Source organism: Triturus cristatus, chromosome 6, assembly GCF_964204655.1.
Source record: "Triturus cristatus chromosome 6, aTriCri1.1, whole genome shotgun sequence".
Taxonomy (NCBI): Eukaryota; Metazoa; Chordata; class Amphibia; order Caudata; family Salamandridae; genus Triturus; species Triturus cristatus.
The window spans coordinates 1328473080-1328491579 of NC_140589.1; the positions used below are offsets into that span (position 1 = coordinate 1328473080).

Sequence of the window (18500 nt, forward strand, 5' to 3'; positions counted from 1 at the left end):
GCATCAAATCCCAAGTGTGGTTTCATGGGCATGCCCATGCACTATCCATGGAATGCCCTCTTGATGCAAAATAACACATAGCAGCGCATAGCACAACTTTGCGTTACTTTGGGATCCTATCCAACCCAAATCCTGATTTGCATTGGATAGTAAATTCTACCTTAACACTTTGCGTGGTGTTTGAGTCACAAAATTAATGCAAACCTGTTGCAATGCATCACAGTAGTTATCCTGCTCCTAAGTATTAATAATTATGTGTGATTGAGGATGAGTTATAGTAAGAGTGAATGATTAAGACTTAATAAGAATGAGTGTAACAGGGTGTAAGAGTGTGACTGAGAAGGAGTGAGTGAGAGAATGAGTGAAAATGAGTGAGTGTGAGCGAGAAGGTGATACTTAGCGAGTTTGTTTTTAGCCCTGGCATAGCAAAGGTAACTATTGTCTTATAGATATACCCAGGGCAAAATATTGGCACTGGCATACTCAAAACAGTTCGCAGCATGACAGCCACCTGTGACAAAATACTGGCACACTAGGGATAATTCTTGGCATAAAGGGCAACAATGGACTGGCACTGGCGTACTATAGGTAATTTATGGCATACAGGCCAACTGGGGAAAAATACTGGCATACTATAGGAAAATCTTGGCACGTGGACACTAGTGGCAGAATGGCAGTGCTAGCACAATAGAGGTACTTTTTGGCATAAAGGAGGACAACCTAGCATTTGGGAGGGTGGCAACCATGACAGAATAGTAGTCCTGACCAACTGACGTTATTTTTCACATAAGGGTCATCTATGGTATATGGCAGCATAAATTGCAAAATTCTGGCACTGGCATATTTTATGTCATTTTGGTATAATAGGTAACACCCATGACTAAATGTTGGCTCAGTCACAATGGAGGTAATTTTGGGCATATGGGGGCATTTATAGAACATTTTGAAAACAATGGGGTCAACTCCTGGGGAGTGTTCTATTTCATTGGCTTGCCACCCCATGAAAGGATTTTAATTTTTAATACATTTGCTTACCGCACGTATGGCATTTTAGTACATTTATGTGAAAAATGTATTTTAAAATGCACAATTTCACTCGTTCTTTTCAAAATTATCCCTGGGTGGGAAACCACTTAGAAGAGGTCTGGCTTGCTCCCTCTGCTCGCTCACTGCAATTTAGGACAAGAGTTATGCTGCGCAGCTTTCAAAGATCAAGTCAGCACCATAATATAGGTGGTATCTAAAAAAGACTGTTTTATGCGGGTATACTAATCTTGGAATTGTGATGTTAGGGTCATGTGACATGCTGTCCTGGAATAATATCAGTGGAAAAGGTAATTTGATGTCACTTTCTGTGATAGCATTAAAATTAAGGTCAAAGTGTATGTGATGTCACTTCCGCTACCGCTGGCATTGATGAATCTACACCCATGGTGGTGTGATAATTAGCACTTCTGGTTATAGTGTAAAAATGAAAGCGCAGATATGTTCAATAGCATTACCTCATGTTAATCCCCATTATTTGTATTAAATATGGATTTTGTAAATGCTAGCTACTGGGCTATGGACAATGCTACTGCTAGAAGGGTGTTTCCTGTCAGTTTTGCTTGTCACTCGCAATGATAACGATATTGTAATGGCTTGTGCAGACCTCCGGCTCTCTTAAAACAAGCATTGGCATAGCCAATAGGTCTCGCCTTTGGGACCTTATAAGTGTTTAGCCATGCAACAGTTGCATAACTAAATACTTATAAGGTCCCAAAAGCGAGACCTATTGGCTATGCAAAGCGGCCGTGCGGGATCACGATCAAACATCAAAGCGGCCCTGCGGCCGTGAAAGTGAAAGTAATTGCGGTAAAGCGCGGCGCCGGCGCGCGCGCCCGCGCACATGCACTGTAGCTCTAGGCTGGCCTGGTAGCACTTTTTGGAGCCCTCTCAATAAGTCTCGCCAGACCAGCGCATGCGCTGGGTCAGGCGAGACCTAAACAGGGGTGGTTAAACTTTGTCCAAGAAGTTGCGATGTACCCCAGTTTTCAGGGTAACCGCTGTCTGTGTAAATAATGTCCTTATAGATTTGCTGTATGTGCCCGGTGGCTGCCCTAAAGTCTGAGTTCCCTTTGGATTAATGCCCCAAAAACCTACCTCAACCTGAAGTGTCTCAAAGGATGCCAAAAAAAAAACAGTCTGTCTATGAACCAAGGGTCCACGGGGCTGCCGCTATGCCAGTATGTGGACGGCCTGGCCTGTATGAACAGTGAAATCCACAATTTTTCTCCTTTTGAAAAATAAATCTAAAACGGAAAAGACATAAAGAAAACACTTACAGTGTTTGAGAGTTAAACTGGTGTATCCTTGCCATGTACTAAATGAATACTGAGAATTTTTCAGACATATTTCAGCAGCCAGAAACCCTGGCAGGTCAAATAGAATGTATGTAAAATTCTCAGTAATCATTTAGTACATGGCCCTAAAGGAATAGTAAGATGTAAATAAATGCCGGTATTTTTTTCCTGTGAGAGTTGGCATCCATAGATCCTTACTTGGACATTAATGGGCGCTGTGCCCTTTTTACCACGCTTGCCAGAGCTCCTTAGGTCGAGGAATGATTGATACCAGCAGTAGTGCGAAGGAGTGTCAGTGTCGGGTGCTTGGAATGTCCCTACCCAAAGAGCGCCGGGCAAGCTGCAGCACGTACCTGTTGCGTTAGTGCCACCTTTGTTGCTTTTATTGACTTTAACATGGATCGCTTTTGTAGAGCTCTGAAAATCTCCCAGCAGCGTTTGTCATGCGTGTTTGTCTTCCGCTTGTAAGATAAAAAATACTTTCCCAAGTCCTTTTAAATCATTTATTTTGTAATTAATAAATAGTGTGATGGAATGTTGGAATCTGTGGAACGTTGTCCTGAATATCAAAGAATTCCGCGGACCAGGGGCCTCCAGCTATTTTACGCCACGCCCCTCAGATACGCAACAGTTAATATTTCCTGACAGTTTGTAAGTGAAATGTTAAATATTGTGCGCAAGCTAAAACCTGTCATGTCGACTTGGAGACGTTAAGTCCAAGTAATGACGGTAAAACCGGTATTCAGCATGGCACATGAATTTCTGACTAAACATTTCGAGTTGGACAGTTGAGTTTGGGAAGAAAGCCGAAAATAAAAGATCAGAATCTTATCTTTTTCTTTCGTTTTTTGCCAGTACACTCAGAATTTGGTCTTGAATACAGTTCCGAACTTTTAGGGGGTTTCTGAGTGTTTGAAGGGTGGTGCTTGCAAGGCAGATGTCAGTGGCTTCCAGGAGAAGGAACACTAGACTTCACACTTTAATCCCTGCCCTCGTGAATAGTCTAGGAGCAGTGATTTATCTGCGGTCACAACCCCTTCCTTTTTGGTGTTCCCTACATGGAGATTTAAGGCCTTTTAATGCACCTTAAAACTGCCCCTGTTTGTATGCTTGATAGTGTGTGTGTGTGTGTGTTGGGTCGTCAAGCAGTGCTGGCTCCATTATTGCCTAACGGTGCCTACGTATTGGTTTAAACATGTAAGGGCTGCGCCACGTGTTCATTTGTGTGTGCAGTCCTCAAGATTCTACATTAAGCGAAGAGTAGTTAATGCTGATTAGTGAAACTTCATCTTTTTGCAGCATAAGCTTTTTTCTTTCGTTTGAGGTTTTTGGAGAATTAAAAACACGGGCTTATTGCCAAAGAGCGTTTGGATGCCATCACAAAGAAAACTGGCCAGTGAGGCTAGAACCAGAATCCTGGAAAGAAGTCCTGCTTTTGTTGTCTTTTCCAACTCGCAATCAAATGAAATAGCACCAAAATAGCACCAAAGCTGTGCTGGACTGTGCATCTATCCTGCCCCCTTCTCCCCCCCCACCCCCCCCCCCCCCAATGTGCCACGGTTACTGGTCGGCTGCCTTCTCTGGTACCGCAGACTTGCACTGGCTGATGGCCAGGAGTAGAGATTTACTATGCACAGGGTACCACAGGCCTGTTCCTTAGATCTCTGGCAGCGCGGTGTGCACACATGGTCCAGGGCCGCAGAAATTGAGGAAGTACACTGTTTTTTCAACTGGAACAGTTTTGTGATTGCATGCCAGAGCCCTTTAAACATATCCAGCATGCGTATCGTATGAACTTTTTTATTCAGTGAAGTATTTAAAGTTTCACATAAAATGTCCATTATCGCTTTATTTATATTTGAGTTTGGAATTTTAATTAAAACGCCAGCCTCTTTACCTGGCTGGCTGTGTGTTGAATTATGTTGTCTGGGGAGGTAGCCTGTAACGTCATTTTGTACCTCTACCACACTCTTCGGGGCCTTCATGCAGCAGTTCGCAACTAAAAACGGGAAAACGCATTATCTTCTCGTTTAGTAACGCTTATTGCATATAATAAATGGCTGTTTTTAAACTCTGAGTTTTTTAGGGCTAACGCTGCTGCAACTGTGACTTTGTGCACTTGTTGACATCAGCAAGCAGTAAGTCGTTCTGTACACCCCTTTGTTCCGAGGTAACGTGGTCTGCGCCACATTGGTCATGTGATGCCTCTGACCAGGGTCTCGCCGGTATTAGACCTGGGATTAGGCTCTCACACTCGACATTCCAGCTCCACATTTGACCATTTCAATCTCGCACTTGCCTTAATTCAGAGGAAACACGTGGTGAATAGAAACTGCGTGGGAGGGAAACAGGAATACTATTTGAATGCTGTTTTCCTAACAAACGGCATACCTGTTGCTATGTTGCATTTCGTAATACCAACCCGCTACGCATTCTGGTGTGTGGTACATTGTGTGTGCATGGCACATCGGCCTGAGTACAGATCATTACTGAGAATGGATTTAGGTTACGGCAGTTTTGGTATAGCACAACTTTCTTCCATTACTTGGCTACTTGGCACTTAATTGGTAGGCTACTCGATTTGTGAGGTTTTCTCTGGAGGATCTCCATGGTGGCGAGGGATGGGGTGTCATTCAGCTGTCCCTGAGCTTGAAGTAGAGTGAGCTATGTAGTTTAGAGGGTGTTGGGCGAATTTTGCAAAGTCTCGACAAAATCATGACTGAGTTTGGTACGTCATATGTTACATCTTTACTGCATTATGAAGGGGTCCGAAAGGCTGAGTGCCATGTTTGTGCCACCTCCGTCCATCATCTGTTCTTTTTGCATTTGTCGCCCTAAAGTGGGAAGGGTATGCCCAGACGTGGGTCCCGTGCTCGCTACGCCACCAGATTCAAGCTAGCCTGACTGATGAGGGGTGTTACCCCGAAACCGGTCCCGGGATGCTTTTTTCTGGTCCCGGGAGGACCTGGCCTGGCAGTTCAGGCTGGACTGTTTCCATGGGGAACAGGGTCAAGACTGATTTGCATATGGCTGGGTCGAAACTGGAATGGCGTGGCGTGCAAATAAACAATGGATTTAACCCAGATCTGTGACTGGGGGTGAGTGTTTGATTAATTCAGCAATCCGTCCATCATCTGTTCTTTTTGCATTTGTTCCACTTCCCTCGGCAGAATCCTCCCTGCCGGGACTGGACCCTAAGATCTCCTTTATCTGTCTTCCTTTCCTGGCCTCACTGAGTCGAAATTTGGTCTGTATTTGGCATCTCATTGTTCCTTCTGTCCCAGCTGTTTGCAAGCCAGCGTGCCTGAGCAAGAGTCTTCACCACGCGCTTCCTCACTTGCGTCTTCCTCCTTGGACCACTCTACTCCCACTGGCTCTGGGTAAGGCTCCCCAATTACATCTCTCCCTGATTTGCTGTTACACCCCAACATCTTTTCGCTCATTGGAGATGTAATATTGGCAGCTCTCTTGCTGAGCTGTTGCACTTGTGTTCTTCCACACCCTCTCTTATCCTGTAACACATTCCTGTGCAGTACTGAGTCCCTACATTACTGCCATCTTTTTTGGACCTATCAGCCCAAGTCTTGGTTGTGTTTACAGTCTCCATCCTCCTGACAGTTTACAGAGTTAACCAACTTCACTTAGCCTTGCTTGAGGGAGAAGTTTACTGCACAAAAAATGTTTTGTGTGAGAACTGGCTTGCAAAAAGTTTTTGTTGGAAAATACTACTAGTAAAAGTGGTTATTTCTCACAGTTTTCTCTTGGTTTTAGTGACGGTTTTGTTCCATTATGTAAAAAAAAATTGCACATTTTGTGAAGTTCACAATGAAAAAGTAAACTTTACAAAATGTTGAAAGAAAAGCCTTCACAATTTGATACATCTTTACTATTTTCCCCACACCATTCCACCCATTGGCCCGCTACATGGTAGCAATATCTAACTGTGCCTTGCATTAACTCTTCATGATGTCAGTAATAGAGGATTTAAATGCCAGCATGCCTGTAGGGAATTGGCCTTTTTTGCGTGGTCACACCTTATATTTCACTTTTTGCTGGACCCTATATTTTTGCTGGCTTTACATCTCTGTGCACTTGAACCCTTCTAACCAGCGGTAAAGTGCCTGTGTTTCCCCTTTAAACATGGCCAAATTGGCATAGGATTAATTGGTATATTTAACTTGCCTACAAGTCCATGATATATGGTACAAGATCTACCCAGGGCCTGGAAGTCGATTGGACTGCAGCACCAATTGTGCAATCCACTACAGTGGCATTGCAAACATGGCTTCAGTGTAGCCTGACTGTAACAGAGCAAAATATGTACTTCGACCTGTCAATTAAACTCTTTTAAGAAGTCAAATCCTCCCTTTTAAATATTAATAAGTCACTCCCAATTATACCTTGTCATCCTCAAGGCAGGGTGCATGGTATTTAAAAGTAGGCAATGGAGAAAAGTAATGTTAAAATGTCCTTACAGTAACTAGCACCCAAAAGCTGTTTTTCACTGTGGCAGGCTCAGCTGAAAACCAAACAGATTAAAAATCGGAATTTGTAAATGGGACTAGATAGAAAAATAATTGAACAACATTTTAATAGGTATTGAAAATCCAATTCAGTAGAGAAGTCAAATTCTTTAATAAATATTTAGGAAAAGTAACTTTTAGAAAGTCACCTTTTCCCTGCCTGAAGTTCCTGGAAGGGAAATTAGCATTTGCTCTCCTACTTGTGCCAGCCAGTAGTTAGCATTTGAATAGGCGAGTAAAAGGTCCAAAGTGCATCCCAGGATCAAACAATTGGCTGACATGAATGGACAGAAATGACACCTCTAAACCTGACTGAATATGCAGGGTTGGGCTGTGAGCATCCTTTATGACATTGCAGTGTCAAATTTTGCTTAAATGTCAAATCCTGCTTGACAGGTCTACTTGGTTTTACATATAATACTGGGGTCACACTTGAAAGGATGGGAAGCAGGATGCCAAAACAGTTCTTGTGTATTCACTGTCTGGTTTCTTAAAACTCTACTTTTGTTCTACCAGATTTCTGTTTCTGGGTTTTTACATATAACACTTGGCGGAACTTAAAAGGAAGGGGAACAGGATGTCAAAAAATATGTATCTACTGTCTGGTTGCTGGAACCCTCCTTTGTTCTACCAGACTTATGTCTCAGGGTTTATTGAGGGTACAGTGGCGACTTCAAACCGGATTTTAGTGTTAAATGGTGGAAGACACTAAGATGACTTTAGTACAGTCCCCACACACACCCTCAGGCCTCGGTGCCCAACTTTAGTGTGGCTGAAGACTTCTGCCATCTTAAAAATGCCCAAAGTGGGTAGGGCTGGCCCCCGGAACTTTTATCCCATTGGCTAGGGCATGCCCAGGAGCTATTCCCACCAACAAGCTTGTGCCAGGCATAAATTTGACACTTCAAGGCACCCACTTCAGAACAGTGCTAGACATGAGGAAGAACAGAATAGGGCTGGACCTGCTCTCTGTAATCTGAGAGAAATCCTAAAGAACTGGACTTGCTCCCTCTTGTACCTAGGACAAAGAGGTAGACTCCAAGAATCCGATGGCTGACCTCCTGTTTGAAGCTACAGGGATAAAACAAGCTATAAGAGCCCTTTCCTGTAACTGCCCAGCTGACCCGTGGCAATAGGACCTACGCTGGGCCCCTGCAGTTGGCTTCAGCGTCACACCAAGTGAGCCCTGGGGGCTTTAGAAGTGTAAAACTGTAGTGGATTGGGACTTAAATGATTAAAGTCAGAAGGTAAAATCTTTGACCGGGATGAACCTGGTTGGTGTATCCAACCCATGCTCTAGTGCGGTCAGTGTCAAATTGTGCCTAAGTTGCAGTCTACTTCAACCATTGACTATCATTGACACTTTGTGCTTCATGGCACTACTTAAAACTTAAATAAATTGTATCTCCGGTACCCCTTATTGGATTTTTTTACATTTTGGGGTGATTTTGTCTTTTGAATTGTATACAATTTCTCTAATTTGGTTTGGGATTTTTATTCTTTTGCATTTCAAAATGATTGCTGTTTTGGTTCTTCATCCAAACTTTACACATACCCCTAAGTTAAGTCTGGCTGCTCTGTGCGATAGCGGCCAGGGGATTGAACTCCGGTTAATTTAGTGAATTTGAGGGTTCACCCTGACAAGTGTTGTAATTATTCCTTAAGGTGGGTAGTCACCCGCCCCAGATAATAATTCAACTTATTACAACTGCTTTCTTCCATGATAGCTGGCACGTCAGATTAGGAATGTTCTTCAGGTAATATCTTGGAAGGCGGGGTACGGAACTCGAAAAGCAATAGCTAACAAAGCGACTTCCCACTGATCAGACAACTTATCACGTGCACCACAGCATATACATACAGACTGGCCAAAAAACCCCACTACCAATCTAAAATGTCATAGACTGATAACTCTGCCATGGTAATGTTCTAGATCTACCTGTGTCTGGCAGCACCCTCATGGTGTCTCTGAAATCCCATCTCACCAGCAAATTAATTTCATTCTTCACTAAGACATTTGGCACCATTCGACTAGCTTTCGTGATACTGGCCCATCTCAAGTTGAGTTGTCACCAAAGGCTCCCCATTTCTTCACTCTCCTTTGTATGTACACCTGCTATTCAAGAAAGTGTGTTGACTAAACTTCTTCCTGAATTTAAACATCTCCCCCTAATGGCTTTTGAGTTTCTGGACTTGTTTTTGTTACTTGTTGTGTTACCACATTCCAACACCATATGTCCTCGGTATCAGTGTCCCAAAAACTGAGACACACCATTGTCACACTGCTCTCCAGAAAATTAGGCAGTGGTATTGAAAACTTTCCCAATTCTAGACCTGTATTGGGCCTACCGTGAACAGCCAAGGTTTGCAAGGCACTCAGCATAAGGAAATATCTTCCAATCACTCCCCTAGTGACTTTTTGTCCAATTTCTCCCATACTACCAGATGGAATCCACACTAGTTAATGCAATAGAATCATTTATTGCATCCATTGACCTAAAACATGTGTGCCCTAATGCTTAGTTTGCCGGATGGAATTGGTACTGCAGCTCTCAAGAGATTAAGGGCCAGATGCATCAAATGGTTTTGCCCATTCTGTGTTTATGGGAAAATGTGTTGATGCATATGGCCCTAATGCACTTACATGAGAACCAAGCTCATTAAGCCATACTCAAATGTCTTCTCAAAGGATCGACCCTGCACCAGAGCTTTTTCTGTATGTAGCTTACCAATTGTGTCCCTTCATTTAGTATTCCAATATCGGACTCCACCCTACTACTTCTGAAGCTGAATGAGGGCTCCAGTGATGAACAAATGTCAGGACCTTCTTGGCGAGGATTCAGTGAAGGAAGTAGCAAAAAAATGGTGACTTAATGAATCTTAAAAGTTTCTGCTCATTCGCGACCTCCTATTCACTTGGCCATGCTTCTTCAGGGAATCCTTCGGGTGCTCATCATGCATCACCAGGTCGCCCTGGTCCTCACTATGGCCACGTCCAGACTAGATGACTGAAATGCTTCCTGTTTTAACCTTCCAGCAAAAGACAACTTGTCAAGAGGAAGGATCCAGATCATCAGTGAGGCTATTCCTTAATCTCTAGTTTTCAATCCACACTACCTCTGCCCTGAAGGCCCACACTATTTATTGGTGAGAGAGATCCCACTTCAAAATACTGTGCTTCAATCTCAAGGCCATGCACAGACTGGTCCGGGTCCCCGTCTTCCTGTACAGTTTTTATCGAAATACTGCTCGACCAAACGCCTAACTTTGATGTCCCTGTAACCTGATTACTTCCAGCCTGTCAAACACATGTGGTTTATTTGAAGATGCACAATGTTCTTCTGCCCTTTGGAACTTCTTCCCCTCTATCTACGACTTAAAACAAATTCTTGAGGTTCAAGAAGCTTCGAAAAACATATTTTGTTTTACCTGATTTCCGAAACACACAATGAGTTGAGCTTAGACTGACATCTGGCCTTGACCAAGAGCTCATTCAATGTCTGTAACTGTCCCTACCGTACCCTTTCCTTAAGGATCTGGTAGGGGCTCCCAAAGGTGTATGAGCACCATACAACCCCAACCCATTTCAATAAAGAAATATCACTCCGTTGACACTAAACATCAGGCACAAGTCACCTCTTGTTCCATCTGATGATTCAACGCTCTGCTGTTTCAAACACACATCTTTAGACAGAGATACAGTCACCTCTTGTTGTGAAGTAGCACAACTTTGCTTTTGAATATTATAAAACTATTAGCTTTTTTTTGGCAAACAACTTTCAGGGTTTCAAATCAAAGTAGCAAATGACTTCACTCACAACTTTTCATTATGTTCTGAACGATAGTTGTGTTACAATTATTTTGTATGTGGGGCACTCGGATACAAGTTCCTTCCCCACTAAAGTAAGTGTAAAATGGCATCACTTTGTGCACAGGTGTTTACAAGCGAACTCTGTAACATATGCTTTATCTATATATTGTTCAGTGTTACTTGCAAATAGGCTTCCGCCTCTACAGCTTCTTCACAAAGTGGCTCATAATTTCATGATGACCCATATTCCTAAACTACTGACACAGTAGTAAGGGTCTGCAGACTTTGTGCACGCCACTGATATCCAGCATGGGAAACGGCCTGTCTTAACATGAGCTGAGCCACACGTGCTGTTTCCCCGCAAGCGGAACAACGATTGCCATGCGTGGTTAAGACAGTGCGCGGTCTAGATGCTGGGATAGGCGAGCACAGGAAGAGGAAGGATTGGGGCAGGACGCTGTCTGGTAAGTGGGGCCAGCTTTTGGGGGAATAGGGGTTCAGGTAGTTTTTAGGGCTCAAGGAGTGGAAGGGGTAGTTTTTAGGACTCAGGTGGGGGGTCGGGTAGTTTTTAGGGCTCAGGCGGTGGGTCAGGGTAGCTTTTAGAGCTTGGGGTAATTTTTATGGCTCCGGGCGGGGGGGCTGGGGCGTGATCTTTACCACACATCCCTTTACCACGAAATTGCGTGGTAAAGGAATGGTTTGTTATGACGCATTTGTTCTTCGGTCTGTGTTGTGGAGGCACGTGTGGCTTAGCCATGCATGCCTCTGTCATACAACCAGCCAGCATTGCTGGCATTAGTGACATGGTTCAAGAAAGTTTTGAGTTTGGATTCTTATTCTTCGGGAGGGCAAAGTACGCCCACTTGTGCTTATTATTGCTTTAACTGGATTGTTCAAATCTTTGTGGCATTAAATAAATAGAATTTCACGTTTAAGGTAGCTAGAGAAAAGTGTGTTCCATACTTGTTGCAACTTGCTCCCAGTGAATTCCCCACTGGTAAGGTGGCACCCAAACCCTAAACATCGAGGTGAATTGTAGCCTGCATTTATCTTTTGTTATTTCACAGATTTACAAAAGAAAAACGTTCAGCCCAACTGACTGAACTGTTGTTGGCAACGATATTGATTCTTCTGTTGACTGCTTTACAGAAAATCATTAACAGATGAATAAAACACAAATTAAATTTCTTTTCTTAGTTTGAAGTTAGGGGCAGTGCAGATGGAAAGTAAAAAATACTACTTGCAGGTGGCCTAACCATATGTTCACGTTATGGTATGCTAGATGGCTGATAAATGTTTTGGCTTCCCGACAGAACATGCTGGCCCGCGAGCACGTGCTGTAAAGGATGCGTTGTTTAATGCCATTACTTGTGACAAATAAACTGAATGTTGTGCCTATAGGATTGCATGTTCTGAAATAATACCCAGGTGGAGTGGTTATGCTTATGCGTGGGGTGCAGAAGTGTCTTGCGCACAGAGTTCCGCTGAAATTCCTAATCTAACACTCCACTTTGAGTTAGGTCTCGCTTTTAGACCAAAGCAATAGTAATAGTAATATTTGTGTATCCCCTGAACTGGTCACCACTGTGAGTTCATTGTTTCAGTTTATTAAATAGGCTATGATAAAAATTTTTTTTTAAAAAGTCACACATATTGACTAGGCCTGGGCAAAAAGTGCCGGAGTACGTTACGTCGCACTGCTGGTGCTGATTTTTAGCACCTGGTGTTTGTCCCGTGCTGTAAAATCAGCACGAATGCGACCACACCCAGCACAAGAGGGCGCTGCTTCCTTCTGCTGTTTGAGTAGATGTTCTACTTGAGCAGCAGCTTCCTCAACGCAGACGGAAGGTTTCTCAACGTGAACAGTAGTGTCCATCCGCGACCGCTCATGTTGAGAAATCTCGCCGGAGTTGATCTGGAGTAAGATTTTCCTTAACGTTGGCAAGCGAGGAAAAAACTTTGCACTGTGGAGTTTTTTTTAATTCCACGTGCTACACGGAGCACAGAGTGGGAAATACTTTGCAAACTCCATGAGCGGAGCAGAATTTTACGCCCAGGTCGAATACTGGCATGGTCTCCCGCCAACTAGACTTCGACTCATAACAGAATTGTTTAAACAAGTGGTCAGGTACCATCCACAGTTATGAAGCTGGAAAAACATCCCTTTATATTGCAAAAACACAGCTTCTAAAGCAATGTCTTAAATGGCTCGGTAAGAACCCAGAGAGTTATCTTATCAAATCCCACCACACTAATTCCCAAGTCCGTAGTCTAACATGGAAAACTGTTTAGGACACTTTCAAGTACAAGTTGTACAAGTCTCAAAAACTGAAAAAGTTGTCCCTGATTTATAGTTGAACACATAAAAAGGTGATGGGAGGAATGCTTAGGAATAGACTGAACCTCTGACCACTGCTGTGGGTAGTTTTTCAACCCACCACTTTTCGCACACTTTGATACTCTGTAAAGAGATCCTGTATTTTACATTTCTTCAACCAAACTCTTAGGAATGGGTAAAAGACTCTTTACACATTATTTTAGACACATGAAATGAGAGTAGCGTCTTTAGTAATGGGAAGTAACCATAACTGGTTGTGTCCTTGATTACCATTTATATGCACACAATTTGAAAAATGACAGACTTGCAAAGCTATTTAGTCTGTTGTTTTTTCCTTTTACTCAAGACCCGAGGAAATTGTTTGTCTTACATGGTTGTATCATTTGTCAAACATGATAAAACCCAATACGAGTTTCTTCTTTTGCTTTTTATAGGATTGTAAATGTTAATCAATCTATACTCGATTGAGTGGCTTTTATACTGCCTTATCAGTTTCCAGTTTTCTCCAATATATAACCCTATCAGATATATAAATTGGAAAGGAATTGTATTGGTATGTTTTATAGCCTTTTGGGCAGTATGTATTCTCCGTCAGCTCCTGTAAACCAGAAGGAAGGGAATGTTTTGTGAATAGCTCTTGTTCACTCAGCTGTGATGAGAAATCCCAACGTTAATGTGTTGTATAGTGCGTTTTTTTAGGGCAGTCAAGCAGAAAGCCTCTGCACAAAGCGTAACTATGCTTAATGAGAAGCAGCACCTGCGCTCACCCATAGCCTTAACATTATGCACAATATTAAGATTTAATTGTGCAGTATTTTGATCTTGCTATAAATAGAAGTGGGCGTTTGAATACAACTATAATTTACAGCCTCCTCGAAGACAAGCACTCATGAGGTAGAACCATGGCTTGTTCAGGCATTCAGTGTCTGCAGTTGGGTCCAGTCTGGGCTTGTTGGGAGCTCTGGTTTCTAGGTATGGATCAGGTGAGGTCTGTGTTTTCCTTTTGCTAACCTGTTGGTTTGCAGTTCCGTGTTCAGAATAAGCCGAGAAACTCAAACCACCCCTCGCCATCAGCTCTGTGATATTCAGAACAATTAGGGTGTGATTAATCTCATAATAGGGTTTTTGTTTTCTTTCTTTTTTCAAATTATAAGTTTACCTTCGAGTCTTGGATGACTTTTTGCTCTCCTTCCTTGTCTCGCAACAGGTAGGCTGCAGTATGCTGTGGGATGGACAAGGCAGACGAGAACAAATATGTGTCCCAGCTCAGCGAGGTGTTCAACAGCTGTGACACCACCGGCACCGGGTACCTGGACAAGGAGGAACTGACCGAGTTATGCCGAAAGCTGCATCTGGAGGCACAGCTGCCTATACTTCTGCAGACGCTCCTTGGGAAAGATCACTTTGCCCGGGTAAGCAGCGCTGTTTGTTGTGTCTAGATGTCTATTTAGTAGGTCCCAATTTTTTCATTCAGGTCTTTCTCATTTTCAGTGGTTTAAGGTGTGCTGATATTGAATATTTTTTCACGTGGCATGTTCTATTACTTTTGTCAAGACGTCGGCCAAAGTCTACATTGTTCTTTTTATTAATGATAATCTGGATGGCTTTTGATTATAAGGAGATTTTTCTGATTACTTGTGCACTTGAGAAAGAAAATGGTTTTCTCATGACAATACTTTGGAAGTCCGTCTTCTCTACCGTCACACATTTCTCTTTTATGGTCAACTGGACAACATGCTGGTAATCCACGTTTATCAAAATATTTGCACAAGCGTGCAGGCACACAGTGCGTAAGCTGCTGTTAGAGGCTCTCTTCTTGCCTGCAGTGCCCTCTAGGGAATCCACTTGAGGCCTCATTAAGAGTTTGCAAGGAACTGAAAATCTTCCAATTTCTGGAGTCAACTCTTCATATGGAGTAGAATTCGCTGGCTGATTTTTCCTCCACAGTACTACCCTGTGTGGAATAATTTCAGCCGAAGGGTTCAACTCCCTCTTTAGGGTTCCTCCAGAAACGAGAGGCTTTTCCCTCCAAACTCTAAATGTGGCCCTTTATTTTATGAGCCCCATCAGACAGGTGGCTAAATGATGTGGTTTGGGATAGCGTGGAAACATAATTTACAATCAAAGTGTTTTCTGGTGTACCTACTGCTAAGTACTCTTTTACTCGGATGCCAGAGTTAAATAACCTCATAAGAGTACCCACCTCATTGAAAATACTGCTTAACCTCCTGCCAGTGTTCTTTATGGCGGGAGTCTCTGTTCTAAAACCTCTGGAGTCTTAAAGAGTCTTTTGCATTTGGGGAGTACTATGCACAAGTTCTGTTCTCTTATGCTACTTATGCTATCGTGATTAGGGTGGGACTTGCTGAATATTGATTCTGAAACGATATACGAACAGAAACTGCACCACTAAACTACCAAAGAGCCTACCTATGACTACTTATTCTGCAAGTTCATAACAACATATTTATGGCTGGCGAGGCAGTAAAAATTATAGCCCCTTCATCCAAAGGGACTTCTTCGGTGGTTCAAGTTAAGTCTGGCGTTGCTCTTGAAGTAGTGTGGTTTGGTCAGTCAGTCACAGGATGTCAAGTAGTGATTGTCTTGTATTCTTCTAGTCCCCTTTTCTCTTCAGCCAGCCCATTGTTGTTTGACCACAGGCCACACCGATCGCCTTCAGGCCTCCAAAATCAAAAGCATCAACATAGAAGCAAATAGCTCAAGCATACATTTCCCTGCTGAGGTACAGCAGACCACCACGCGCTTAGTTTAATGAATGCCTTATGTCAAGGGAGTAATCAGTATGCCATTTGAAGGTGAGATTCCTGGATTGAGGTCCCAATGAAAGTTCTGATTTCCCTTGTTTCTGACGGATGCTCAATTAAGAATTGAGGACTGGTTGTCTTTCTCCTTTGCAGTACAGTCTCCTTATCTTGGCTGTGAAATGGCGAAAGAAAGAGTTATATTATGTGTTATGTCATATTTCACTACATGATGTTCTGTTTCATGTTTAGGTATACGTTTGTGTTTCTTATTAGGTTACATATTATTTGATGAGAAATGTTATCGGTTGAACGTTGTATCATTTAATTTGTCTCTTCTCTGATAACGTTGATGAATTCTGGATCAGTGTCTACTGGGTTTAACTTTTGTAAAGGTCAGTTTTGAAAAGAGAGTACACTGATGACGCCAGACTTCAACACCTGGAGCCGTATTATGCACAGTCTCTCTCTGCACTGGACATATCCTCTATTTCAGTGGTTCTCAACCTTTTAACTTCTGGGGACCTCCAATTAATCATTGCTGGAACCTGGAGATCCCCTGCCCAAAATATTATGGGAATCTGGGGACCCCCCACTGAGTCATGACTGCTACCTGAGGGCATAATACACATACCTTACTAGGAGGAATTCCTAGTTGGGCAAGGGGCCGAGAGGAACTCTATGAGGGAGTACACCCTCCCGTAGGTAAACACTAGATCACTATAAGTACTCCCGTAGTAGACCAGTCAGCAATTATTATCTATCGCTAACTACAACGGACCAGAATAATGGTATGCCCTATCTGAAGTATATAACACCACCTAAGTGTGGGGAAGGAAGCAAGTCCTTTTGTTATTATATTCCCTCACACACCCTAGTGGTGTCATGCTTCATCATCGGGACACCACGATGCCTAAAAGTCAGGGTGGGCTCAACCAATATTTCAGGGAGCACTTACTGAGATGATATTTGGCCAGGGGGTTAAAGATAAAAAATCGGTGTCAGACCCCAGTATCCCTTTATTCTTGGGTCTGGCACTGATAGTAAAAACAAAAGAAGTGGGTATCCAGGGATATTATGGTCCTAGGACCCTATTGCCAACATGTTTCTGTCCTTATTGCCCCATGAAGGGTGCACGGACATTCTTCAGGGCGTATACCCCCTGGAAAGTTTAAGAGAGTACAAGGGAAGTTCCCTATACTATTGTGCAGTAAGGGCAGATAGCTGCTCCTTAATTCTATTGTTCTGTTGATAAATTCACTCCATCTGTGAAGAATAGAAGAGAAGACAAACAACATACATAGCGCGTCAATTCCGTTTTGCAAAGGAACACACCAAATATATGTGCTTATCTCTGTGCTTTCCACATCATCATACGTGAAGCCAGAAAATAGAATGTGCGCGTGATTAAGGCATAACCACTCGTATAAGTGACACACAACATTGTGGCGTGTAAATGCTTGGGTGGCGGTGATTTACCGCATCCTATTTTCACACGTTCATTTGTGCGTAATTATAAGACATCAGTCTTACCAGTCAGTGCTCACAACAAATAAACACGAGTTTAAAAACAAATACTTCCCTAATTCATTCTTATATGGTGAATACGCATTTCCACTCCAACATATCTCACACAGTGTCGCTTACCCCAGTTAAGGAGAGGAAAAACCTCATGTGGGACCTCTATGCGTAGGGTAGCCCTGTAGTCACACTGCCACCAAGGGTCCTGCCCCGTATAGACACCTATTTGGTAGTGGTTCCCACAGCTTGGAATCTCTCCCGTTCTTGCTGCCGTGGTTTTAAACTTGTATCCGAGCCTCGATGAACGATCTCGTCTGTTTCTGGGAGTCCGAAGCCACGCCCCCATCCGGAAGTGCGTACTGCGTGTGTACCGCTAAAGGGTTTCTGGGACTTGAAGTTTCTTGTAAGGAGTCGTTCTAGTAGTTATGTTAAACTAATTTACCCACGTTATTTGTTTATCTGCTGATGTTTAAACACAGGGGAACAACATAGAAGTATACACATATCTCTCTCTGCATCCTCCCTGCTCAGGGCATATGTGTTATGTTATTATTGACATCATAATTATTCCTGATTATCAGTTATAATGTCGTGGCCACCCAAAGAAAGGGTATGTTCTCAACCCAGGGTCACAATAGTAGGTGTGGATCGGTTCCTCTGTACCACTTCCATGGATATAAACCAAGTTAATTACATTACAGACCCAGATGTTAATTATAAATGTGAGGTCTGTATACAGGTTATCATAGTTTGTATCCTCCTATACATCTCAGATGAGGGTCACTATAGAGACTACTTGTTCTTGTTTAATTGATTCCATGGGATGTGGTCATTCAGACCGGTCATGTGGGTTTTCAATCTATAGACCCATCTTTGTTCTCGTTCTAAGAAGGTTTTTGACACGTTACCATCCCCTCTGACTTTTTCAATCACGGACCACCATAGGTCGCTGTCTGAGTGTTTTTTCTCTAAATAATGTGCAGTGAGCCTGGTTGCTGATATGGACCTTCTGATCGTACTTCTATGCTCGTTGATGCGTACTTTTATTTTCCTCCCTGTCATCCCTATATACATCAACTGGCACGGGCATTTAATTACATAGATGACTTTATCTGAGTTACAATTGGTATGGGACCTCTGTTCCCATTTGTGGTGCATCCCCAGATCTATTTCCTTGGTGTGTTCCGTAAATGCACATGCCAC

General features: G+C 42.9%; 1 protein-coding gene across 4 annotated transcripts in view; it reads left to right on the top strand.

Annotated features, from left to right (window-relative positions):
* NINL (ninein like) overlaps positions 1 to 18500 on the top strand; it is a 441695-nt gene that overhangs the window by 88186 nt on the left and 335009 nt on the right. For all 4 annotated transcript variants that reach the window (XM_085612328.1, XM_085612329.1, XM_085612330.1 and 1 more), the window contains exon 2: positions 14222 to 14426. In XM_085612328.1, coding sequence (XP_085468454.1) covers positions 14244 to 14426 — 183 coding nt within the window. In that variant the 5' untranslated portion in view covers positions 14222 to 14243. The remainder of the gene's footprint in view (positions 1 to 14221; positions 14427 to 18500) is intronic.